Here is a 12,411-nt window from a genome sequence, read left to right as displayed (position 1 = left end):
AAGGCAAAATGGACACCCCCTAAAATGGAGGTGGATTAAAAAAAAAAAAATCAGCTTAATTCATATTCCACAGCACATTATTAATCAGAATACTGACACATTAAGACAATAAGACACATTTAATATATTATTGTGAAGGAAATTAGTGATTTGACTTCCCTTTCAGGAAATAAGAAATGTTCCACTTCAAAATCTGCTTTTTGGAACAAAAAAGAAAAGTAATGGTTTTAAATGCAAGAATGACATACTAAAGAGAGATTTTTTCCCCCCAGCAGTATTTGATGACTTTACTATTATATATATATATAAAAAAACATCTACTCCATCAATACCTTGTTGTCCATTTGTGACAGTTGTGGTCAGTGTTTGACGTTAGTATGAGGTGGAATGCACAAGTTGATCGGTTGCTGTGATACAAACTTATGTAAGACTTTTTAATTCCACTTCCTCCATTCAATTTCACTGTCACTCAGCCATATCATTTTTTGCGTGTCACTCACTTCCTTCGCATCAGTGAATTTTATTTCACTCTGTCCTGTCCTGTTTTCATTAGTGTGGATCACGTTTTTCGTTTAAAAAAAAAATGTTTTAGTGGTAGACTTCAAAAGAGAATTCATTGCTAGAGGAAGTAGTGACAAGATCATCCGCTAAATGTCTGCATATGTCTGGGAAGTGTCTATCACACTGTGAGCAAATCCTGGATAATTGCAAGATAGTAGCAGAATATGTGTAGCAATCCTACAAAGAAATAAACAATGATGTGGTGCCATCTTCTAGTCTCAGACAAAACACATTAAGCTGCAAAAAGAACATAATCTTTTGGGCATTATATTTCTTTGAGGTTGTACTTCTTTGTTGTGTTTGCTCACTAAAAAAAATTGTCATGCTTCTTCATCCTGAGGGTTTGAGCAGTAGAGTAGCTTAAATTCAATATTGTTTTCATTTGCATTGGCAATGAGAACTATAACATAAAAACAGTAAATGTGTCCATCATTTGTTATTGGAAGCGTCAAAAACAAGAAACCAACCAAAACTGGCTGTAAAAGAAAGGTTCCCTTTGAGATGTTTTAAAACTTAATACATAGTAGATCTGGGAGAAGGTAAAATTCTTCCTTGTTATGTAACATAAAAAATGGCTCGATTGCCACGTTGCGCTCACTTGCAGACCTCAGTCCTTATTCATGCAATGCAGCAAACAAATATAATATGGTTCAAATAGGAAACCAGACAAAGGTTGTGGCTTTTCAACAATAATGGTCAGCTTTCAATGACTGTCAGGTATTCATTTTCATCGTTATTGTGTTTGCAGTTAGTAGTGGTGTAAAATTGTAATATATAAAAATAGTTTACCTAATTCTTTTTTTTTTCTTTTTTAGAGCTCAGTATTGTTCATTCGGTAATTTTACCGATTCAACATGCCATCATCATTGCTCTCTCTTTTTTTTTTTTTAAATTTTTATTTTGTATGTGCGTGAGTATGTGCATGTGCGGGTGTGTGTGTGTGTGTGCATGTGTGCGTGCATGTGAGAGTGTACTCATTAATTCACTCATTAATTAAAATCCCATACCGTTCACCTAAACCGAATACTTCAGAATCCAGCTAGAGTCGTGAGGTTGTCAGGAGACCCGAGGAAGGATCAAAGAAAAGAAAGGAAAGTGAAATCCAGCACCGACCAGACATCACCTACTACCCGCCGGATTACTAACCAGAGTCTTTCACCAACCCCAGAAACATCTAAATTCCAACAATTAGGGAGGAACCCCCCGCAAAACCAACCCCTAGCCACCGCCTACCACAACCCAGCCCCAGCCGCCCCCAGGCTCTTAAACCCCCAGACACCCCCCCACCCAGGCACCTGTCTCCCCCCCCCCCCCCCCCCCCCACACACAACCAAGCCGCCACTTTTTTTTATTTGAATTAAATTATACTATGTTGATAATACTTCAGTGGTGTTCTCATGATAGCGGAGTGGGCAGAAAAATAAATAAATCTCAGCTCACAATCTCTTCAAATAATTTTTATTTTATTTACTTAATAAATAAAAGATAATGTATAATACAAGTTGAAAATGGTCTCATGTTGCGAGCGTCTATTGAATCACACATGTTGAGAATGTCAACATTTGCTACACTTGAACTGCGTTGCAGGGCAGAATCCAGATATCCACAGTGAAATCGCACTCAGTGCTACTACAGAAGAAAAAGGTGGGAGTGATTTATTTTGCATGTTTGCCGGCTTTAAAACAGTCACCTCAAGTCACTTTTCCTCAGGAGTCCTTGATAGACGTCAGACTTGAGAAAGCGTGGGTAGCAATCTCGGGCCATCAGAGAGTAGATGAGCTTCTGCGCCGAGTCGAACGAAGTCGATGTCGGCTGGGAGATACTCTTTGTTATTTTTTCCCTGGTACCACAATCTATGTTGATCTGAAATCAAATCATATTGGATGGACCAAGGCAACGTAAAGCAACAGTTCTTTCAACTTGCCTGGTAATTGTAAGACATCTCGCACGATCCTGCATTTAGACCTAACAGTCATGGTGCAGCATGGTGGGCTGTATCTTCAAATTAAAACCTTCAACCTTCAAATTGAACATTTCTGGGGCCCCTGTCAGTCATGAGCCCTTCAAATCATCATCACAATTCTCCTCCTAAAAGTGTGTGTTTGGGGTGGAGTTTTCTTTCCTTTGGTATGTATTTCCATAGACTTTGCACCGGTTGAATTGGGTGTAAGGGTGCTTTTGTGTCTTTTGGGGATGGAATGCAGCCAACCATTTATTCTCATTAACTCATTCAGTGCCATTGACGACTATAGACGTCAAAAATTCATGTGAACTATTTCTATTAGTTTAGTTTAATTTTTTTTTATGAAAACCTAGATTTTTTTTATTGTACATTTATCACAGATATAAAATTATCATGCGATTAATTACGATTAAATGCCCCTTATTTTTTAATTTTTTAAATTAGGCCCGTCAGGCGATTACATTTTTTAAAATTGTAATTAATCACATGACTTCACTTGTTAACTAACGATTAATCACAAATTTTATATCTGTTCTAAATTTACAATAATTTTTAGCAAAAGTGGAAAAACAAGTTAAACTAATGGAAATAGTTCAAATGAATTTTGGACGTCTATAGCCGTCAATGGCAGTGAATGAGTTAAAGGGGAAATCAACTCCCCCAAAATTATTTTGACAATAATATGTTCTATGCGGCCCCACTAGTCTAAATAAGGTATTCTGGTTAATATTACGTTAGTGGAATATTTGTTAAGCAGCCAACTCCAGCCGTTTTTTTAACCATTTGGGGGGCACTTTCTGTCAACTGAAGATAACATCAATGTTGCTCAGGTCTCAGGTAACAACCAATCATAGTGCAGCTTCAAGGAAAATTGTGATTGGTCATTGCCTGAGCCCTGAGCAACATTGATGTCATCTTCAGTCGACAGCAAGCGACAAAATGGCCGCCCCCTAAAATGGATAAAAAGAGTGGGATTTTGCTTCATAACTCATTTTCCATAAATGTAATTTATTTAGAATGCCAGGTTTAGACTAGTGAGGTCACATAAAACATTATTGTCAAGAAATGTTTAAGGTTGACTTGAAAATCAGGGCAGTGGGGGCGCATATAGTGCTTGACAATGCTGAATTGACTCTCTAAGGTCTGTGCATGAAATTATACTTCTTGTGTTATTCATTTATTATTATTAATTTTATTTACTTATTTACTCACATACTTATGGTACTTATTAATTTTGTGTGTGTTATTTTTTGTTTTTATCGTACAACTGATTTTGATTCCATGTATAGCATTTTCTATGCAGTGAATGAGTTGAGATTGCCGTCCGCAAAGTGCGTTTATAAAGAAAACTGCAAGATCAGATGTATTTGGCCACACATGTGACGTGGGCAACTGGAGACAAACTTGCCCCTCTGATCGTGTATGTGTTATGCGGCGCAGTCAGGGGTGGTGCTGTTAAAAATATCTCAAAGATGATAATGATAATAATTCATTCAATGAATTCATTTCTGTAACGGTTCAGCGGGATTGTCCCACGCTGTTGTTACATTTTTGAATGAAATTCATCCACCACACTGCACTGAATATGCCTGCATCTCGATCAAATCCACCTAACTCACATTACACCACTTGCGCCACGAGAGAGACATGTTTTTTGTGAGTCTAAAATCTAGTCTAAAATCGATATACTTTTTTTTTGGACTGTCACTAGCCAACATCGTCGTCATGTACCTGTTGTGGTGCTTCAGTTTGTACATACTCAGCGTAGATCCTGTTGGCAGAAGAGATCATCTCGGGAACATTCTTAATTTTTTTATACTCCTCACATGCAAGCCAAAACAGGATGTTCTCCTCACTGTGCTCCGACTGCAAGAACTCTCGGAAAGCTAATTGACCGTCTGGAAAGAAAAGGCGACATGCGTGAAGCAAAAGAGCATCCAAAACAACCTGAATGAGCGTGAGAACGTCTTCTGTGATTGATCCACTAGAATCAATAGAGGCACTCACTTTTACAAGTGAGGACATTGTCCACCGACTCACTCCAAGAGCAAACGTCCTCCAGTGGGTCCTTGGGAAAGCAACATAATCTACCCTTGAAAAGAGCAGATCAGTCACTAGCTCACTTATCTGCCAATTATTCTTATCAATGGCTATACTATAAATAAACCTGTAAACACTCATTTTCAACCTTCTTTAAAAATGAATATGCTGTGCAAAAATATCACTTACAGACAGTGAAATCCGTCTTGTCATTTTCCACATGGCTGCTGTGAATGATTGTAAATGGCCTAGAATGAAATGTAGAGAAACTCACTTTATCGCCATCTTAGTCCAAAAAACAAGGGAGATCGAGATAAGACCCTGCCAGACCAATGATGTGATTGTTTGGAAATGAGGGAGACAGGTGACTGAATAAATCCAAATTCCCCTGCCCAACTTGAATGGAAGGTATGAAAATGTGTATGCAAAGTGTTGTGTTGTGATGGGGGTGATCCCTCCTTGTCTGCCGCTCCTCAGAGACAAGAAGGCTTGACAGTGATTTAGCATCACCGCAACTCTTGACCTGTGTGTACTTGTGCTCAATGGGTTCTTTCGAAAGTGCCTCATGGCAAGAACTTGATACTAATGAAGGATATACATTACATTACATTTGCCAACGAGGTTATTACTTTAAAAAAAAGTGTGATCTACACATTATAATACATACATTAGTCCCTGTATAGTGAAAATAAATGTCTTGTGAATTTGATACTTTAAGAAAGAGTATTGCTCGCACTCCTGCCAAATTTGACCGCACATTGAACGAGTGCAGTGTGAAAAGGGCTTTAAAGGAGAAGTCAACCTTAAGAATTTCTTGACAATAATATGTTACATGTGACCGCACTAGTCTAAACATGACACTGATTAATATTACATTTGTGGAATATGGGTTATGCAGCAAACTCCAGCCGTTTTTCTCCATCTCAGTTGGCGGCCATTTTGCCACTTGCTGTCGACTGAAGATGACATCCCAGTTGCTCAGGGCTCAGGCAACAGCCAATCACAGCTCACCTGTTTTCTTTGAAGCTGCGCTATGATTGGTTGTTACCTGAGACCTGAGCAACAGTGATGTCATTTTCGCTCAACAGCAAGTGACAAAATGGCCGCCTTGCAATTCAGTAGCTAATGAACTGATGCTTGCATGTTACCATAAGCTCATGACTCATGTCTGTTTGTGCTCCAATAGGACGCCCAAGCAAAATTCCATGAAATCATTGCCTACGTACATAGTTAACACAATTAAAAAAAAAAAAACTGTAAAAAGGAAAATTAGATTAAGATGTGTGTGACTCAATGCAATGTGAAATTCACTCATTCAGTGCCATTGACGGCTATAGATGTATAGGTATTTCTATTACAGTAGTTTAACATTTTTTCCCACTTTTGTTTTTTTGTGAGATTTGTAATTAATCGTGAGTTAACTAGTGAAGTCATGTGATTAATTACAATTAAAATTTTTAATCAACTGACGCCCCTAATTTTTAATAATCTTTTCTTTTTTTCTCATCGCATCACACAATAAATTTTTTTAATTGTAATTAATTGAATGACTTCAACAGTTAACTCACAATTAATCAAAAATTGTATATCTGTTCTAAATGTAGAATAAACATTTTTTCTAGGTTTTCATACTCTTTTAAAAAAAAAGTTAAACTAATAGAAATGGTTAAAGTGATTTGTTGACATCTATAGCTGTCAATGGCAGTGAACGAGTTAAAAAAGAAAGAAAGTAAAAAAAAAAAAAAACTTCTACTTACATTACAAGTCAAACAGCCAAGGCAGCATCAACCATGCATTGGCACTTGGAAAGCTACACTCCATGTTTGAACATTAGCCATTATATGTTCATGCCTTGCTCTGACACTGGTTTACTTTTGCTGTTGGAGCACACACGGGAATTTTTCATCATCTCCATATGAGCATTTATGTCATCATTTCATATTCTTTGATATAGAATAGATCAAAACAAGCAAGATGCTGCATATCTCATATGTCTTTTCACCGCAACTGAGCGTGACTTGATTTCTAGTGACATCATCATGATGTTCCTCACTCTTATCTTATGTTCCTCTTGCATCACAATCAATCACCAAACACATCGTTTTTCAACCACGCTCACCTTCCTGAATGTAAATCTGAACAGGTAATGGAAAATACCACGGTTGCTCTTATTTGCATGGGTGTACACTTGCTAGGGTGGAGGAATTTGATTTTCAAAAAAGGCACAGCCTGCAAACATGATGGCCATAGTGATGAATATTGTGTCTAGTTTGGGGATAAACGTAATAAAACTATTCATAGCTGTGAGAAAGAATAGCAACACAACAATTAATTAAATGCTTGATTAAATATAATTATTTATGCTTTCATACATATGCAAAGAACTGCTATTATAATTTCATTTCAGTTTACAATTCCCTAATCCCACACATGAGGGCAGTCTAGTTCTCTGCAGTATTTCTACCATCTTTCTCTCATTGCTTGCTGTGTTCTAGTGTCAAATGTGATTTTATTCCACGGCTGGTCAACCTTGTGTTTTAACTCCATTAGGGGTCAAAGTTGACCACCAGGATTTTCATAGCCCTTGACAGCAAGTCATTTGACAGGCATCTGATGACTTTTTCTTGCATCTTATTTAAAGGGAGGGATGAGTAAAAAGCAAACCTGAAGTCGGTCTGTTCCTGCACAAACATACCAAGCCATGTTAGCCTGTCGAGTGCTGAAAGGTAAACCTAGGAATGAAATGCCATATTGTCCAATGAGCACCACATACTGCACCATTAGTAATCAAAGCATGTGAAGCATATATGGTTGTTAATAATAATACACACGAACCTCTACAAGTCCAATGAGCTTTTCTTACAGAAGTGTTTTTTTGCCTAAAGCTTGCAGTTGCTGCAATATCCTGACATATGTTCATTGATGGCGTGAAGTCCCAGAGCTGTGGCCATTATTACTGAAAATTTTGTTCTAGGTAGGGTGTATTCATTCCTGTTTGTTTGTGTATTCTGAAGACAACATTAACTTTGTCTGTGAGGCATTTTGTAAATCTAAGGCCCTTGAAAAGGTAGCCTACAAGCCATGGGGTCTATAACAAGATCTATAGGATGATGTCAACAATTTCATGGACTGTAGATACAGAAATAGATCTTTCCAGTACAAATGTATTTGTTTGGGCCAAGTTTCACACCCCAATATCCCAGGCTGTGATTCAGCAAGACCTCCTGAAAATTTGGATCACGAAGCAGCTGACAGCTTAGAGATGGTGAACAATTGGTTCCTAAAATGTGAATTTGCCGAAGGGCTGGCATACAAAAGCGAGTGAACTGAATTGAAGTGATATTTCATCCAAGATTGAGTGTTAACGTAAAAGACAATCTTGGTATCAAGTATTTGGACAAATGTTCTGTCTGATGCAGCCATTAAGGGGGCCATAAGATGAACAAGTAGTAGTAAACTGCACTGCTCCAAAAAATAAACATATCAACCTGTCCAGTTTGTGAGCATTAATGGTGTGAATCAAAGCACATGCTGTTTTGCAAATGGGACAGAAAACAGGAGGAAATGAGAGATAATTAGAACAAAGACAACCCTGTAAGAATCTTATGGTATGGTTTTGCAGGTGGTGGCCATGGCTCATTACATTCTCCACATCTTTTCTGAAGCAATCCTGAATAGTTTTGCATTTTTTCCCACTGGTGGTAGCAGGAGGCAGTATCTGCAGCACTAAATTGCTCAAGTCATGGATCTCAAGGCATAATACTCAAGGGCACAAAAGTACTCCAAGGGAAATAAAATTAAAAAAAATTCTGGTCATGAACACATATATTCATGATATTTGTTCTCGATGTTTAACTCATCACAGTAGTAAACACACATAACGCAGCCACTATTATTGGTGACATTACAGTAGCTAGCTCGCTAGCCTCATATAGCTATCTAGGTAGCCAGGTAGCTAGCTAGCTAGCTAGCTAGCTACATAGATAGATAGATAGATAGATAGATAGATAGATAGATAGATAGATAGATAGATAGATAGATAGATAGATAGATAGATAGATAGATAGATAGATAGATAGATAGATTGAGTTAAACAACTTTTAACCCACCCACTTTTCAAGTGCGCAAAAGTATTAGAAAATGTGACTGATGTGTGTAGTTGCTCAGCTGTTTCTTTTTAGATTAAATGCTTAAACATTAGCTGGTGTCTGGTTTTGGCTTTGGGATTCACCTGTGAAAACTACATTTGATAAGCAAACATGAAGACCAGAGAGCCGTCAATCTGAGAAAAGCAAACCATGTTGAAGCTGAGAGAAGAGGGAAAATCGATCAGAGCTCATTGCACAAACATTGGGCATAGCTAATACAACAATTTGGAATATCCTGAAAAAGAATCTACTAGTGTACTAAGCAACAGACATCCAAGTCGGCCGATGAGGGTATCATCAGCAGTTGATGACAGAAACATTGTGAGAGGTGTGAAGAAACACCCAAAGACAACAGTCAGTGACATCACTTTGAACCTCAACAGGGCAGAGCTGAATGTATCACAAGCCCCCCAAAAATTATTATCCTTGACTTGATTGATTGAATTGATTTCAAAACTAGTGCTCAATCAATTTGTTGAGTATACAAAGAGACAATTAACTCAAGTATTTATTAGGTTTTACCCTCATTACTGGCAGAAACAGCAACTACAAAGTGACTCGCAACAAAAATGAGTTTGACCCCCCTGAATAATACACACAATGACTGTTTGCATCTCTAAGCACCAAGTCTGAGGGCAGGTGCAAACTTGCACGCAAAGTGTTGCCAGCATAACACAGACAGAAGCTAAAAAAAAAAAATCGCAACATACCATCTATTTAGAATTGCACTTTTGGGAACTTCTGAATGATGTAGCCAGGTCACTTTTGCACAAGAAATTGTAAATCTCAATGAGTTTTTAACCTGGTTGAATAAAGGTCAACAGACAAACAATTGAAGGGCTGATTTGGAGTCAATCACAAGAAGGAGTCATGCCTTATTGCCTGACAATTAGTGCTGGCCTCTCTCAGGGAAGTTTTTCGGTTGTGCTGTCCCAAGTTTTAAATGCAGCATTATACAGCACGGGCAGACATATCTTCTGTAATTGCTATGCACTCGAGAGGCCAGTTAAATCAAACGAAGCGCAGCACAACTTACCTACTCATAGCACACGCAATCACTTAGAGTGTAAACACAATTTAGCACATCTTAGCAAATCAGTGTGTTATTGAGTGAAAAGTCTTCATAGTTCTTTGATCCTGCTTTCCAGTTCTGACAAATCTGTTGCCATGATAATATCATTACTAATCTCATTGGAAAAACGAATATTGATTACAAGCTTATAGATGTTGTTTTACACACTTGTATCAGTTTATCAAAATAGATTTACGAGGTTACATACAGGTACGTGTATTCTTGTTAATCCATCTGTCTCGTTAGGGTGTATGATATACTGATATCAGTATGTATTCCACATGGTAAATGACTCCTCATATACTGCATCAGTATTCACAATTGATAACTTTCTTCATGTGATGATGTTTTGTTTTCCCTCAACGTCTGCACAATTTGTGGGTGATTTCCTAGGGCTGTAGTTGCCAATCTAAAAATACATAAATAGAAGCAGGAGAAGAGAAATCTGGCAGCAAAGTCTCAGCAGGCAACTAATCTTAAATGGTGATGAATTTGGCACACCAGTAGCGCCCCCACCTTTGTTACCGTATCATTTATTATTTCCCCCCTTGTTCTCAGACTTTCAGAGAAAAATAACTGCAGTATAGGCATGCATGCCTGTAACATCTCAATTGATGCATAATTAATAGGAATTGTGAGGTATCTCATTCAGTTCTTTGCGAGTACCTTAAGTTGAGATGGGCCTTGTAGGATCCTTGAAATCTCATCTTCACAAGGTAATGAGCTGCAGCACGTGTTTGTGTGTGTGTGCATGTGTATGTTCTGAATACAGTCATACAGTATGTTGTATATAAATTCTCCTATATGCATATTCACAAGGCTGGAGAAAGAATCCCATTGGCTTACTGACAGTTTGGAATGAATACGTATTTGTCTCTGAGAAAAAGCATAGCTTGTGCATGCATACTGACATAAATTATTCTGTGCTTGTGGTGCGAGTTGATAAGGTCTATTAATTTTTCAGGGATGTGAAAAAGGGAGCTCCATAACATTACAATTTTGCTAGCTACGATATGTATGCATGATGGTTTCATATGTCTCCTTTAAAATTGGTCGTTGAAACAATCAGACATGCCTCATTAAAACTGTATTTAATTGAGGGTGTCTTAAATTTCACAACAGTGAGGTAAAACATTGGAATGATGTGTGAACAGAAACAGCACATCTTTATTGAATCAAAAAGCAAATTATTTAGTATTGCAAACCCGGCATACGTGTTCTGCGACTGATAATGAGATATATGTCAATTCAAACAAACATACAGTACCGGTACGTTATATCCAGAGTCTCATTAAGAAGTTTCTGTGCCCTCATGTCACCACATAAGCAGAATTTTCACTTCCAGTTAGTTTGGAGACGGTTGGACACCAGGAGGGATAAAATAATGAATCATTTTTGGTTAAGGAACGGTCAAACGAGCTTGTAACTCATATCGAATGCATCAAAGTTGCATAAGGTGCTATTGCCAGTGGAAAGACAAATCACCAGCAATGCAGCATGCCTGAATTCAGCAGACTAGATGGAGAACGGCGGGCTGGACACATTCCATCACAGACAGGTATCGCGGATGCAGCGCTTCCATCCACACCATTGTCAACTGGCTTTTAAAAAATAAAGGAATGGACAACAAACGGCCTTGTTGAAGCAGTCTTTATGGCGTCATCTTCTACAAAAGCAGCTACTTTAATGGCGAGGTATTGTCAATGCACTTTATGGTTGGCAAGAAGCATGCACACAATTAGGATGTAATGGCATTGCAAAAAATATACTGTATATACAGTAGGCAATGTTACCAATAGCAAAAGGGTATGTTTGATGTTGGTGCACTAAACTGCACGTCTGTTTTATATGTACACAATTTCACAATCTCCCCACAATTTTTATTGTATATTTCAGTGGTAGTTGTGTATAATTTGTCATTCAACCACCACTTCAACCGAGAAACCACACATTGCATACTCTAGATTGCTGAAAAAAATACTGCCAAAGTCAATAAAAACTATAGTTTCTACAAGAAAGCACAGCTGGGGCACGTCTAGTCTACTGTGCTGTGCCTCGCTGGACGTTCTGGCGGACAGAGCTGCAGCATCCCCAGCGCATCTGGCAATTTGGTGACAAAATTTTAGACTCGGTAAAACCAAGTCTAACTTGTGGTGTAATGACTTTTAGGGCGCACTCACACTACACTGTTATGCTTTGATTACACCAAATTATTATTTTTGGATACATAGTTACTTAGAAGCTTTCTGTTACAGCAACTCAATTATTCTCAGTTACTAACTTATAAATGTTATAAAACCACTGGATTAAGTTAACAGAAGTCTTAACCATAAGCACATTGTGTGTCCTCACGAGAATGCTGGAGCCTATCTCAGCTGTCTTCGGGAAGAAGGCCGGATACACCCTGAACTGGTTGCCAGCCAATCTCAGGGCACACACAGACAATCTAGGGACAATTCAGTGTTCAATTAACATAACATGCATATTTTTCGGAATGTGGGAGGAAACTGGAGTACCCGGAGACTACCCACGTAGGAACGTAGAGAACATGCAACCTCCAGCCAGGAATGCCAGAGGGCCGGATTCGATCTCACAACCTCTGGACTAGGAGGGAGACATGTTAACCA

General features: G+C 38.2%; 1 protein-coding gene across 1 annotated transcript; it reads right to left on the bottom strand.

Annotated features, from left to right (window-relative positions):
- Positions 1 to 2,247: 2,247 nt before the first annotated feature.
- Positions 2,248 to 4,786, bottom strand: rgs1 (regulator of G protein signaling 1). The gene is made up of 4 exons (XM_077558470.1): positions 4,754 to 4,786; positions 4,532 to 4,616; positions 4,256 to 4,422; positions 2,248 to 2,424 (listed from the first exon to the last, which is right to left on the bottom strand). Exons 1-4 carry the CDS (start codon positions 4,784 to 4,786, stop codon positions 2,248 to 2,250), a joined length of 462 nt encoding a protein of 153 aa, XP_077414596.1.
- Between the last annotated feature and the right edge of the window lie 7,625 nt (positions 4,787 to 12,411).

The sequence above is a fragment of the Vanacampus margaritifer genome, chromosome 2 (assembly GCF_051991255.1).
Source record: "Vanacampus margaritifer isolate UIUO_Vmar chromosome 2, RoL_Vmar_1.0, whole genome shotgun sequence".
Classification (NCBI taxonomy): Eukaryota; Metazoa; Chordata; class Actinopteri; order Syngnathiformes; family Syngnathidae; genus Vanacampus; species Vanacampus margaritifer.
Note: the sequence above shows the minus strand (reverse complement) of the source record. Positions and strands in the feature narration are given on the sequence as shown.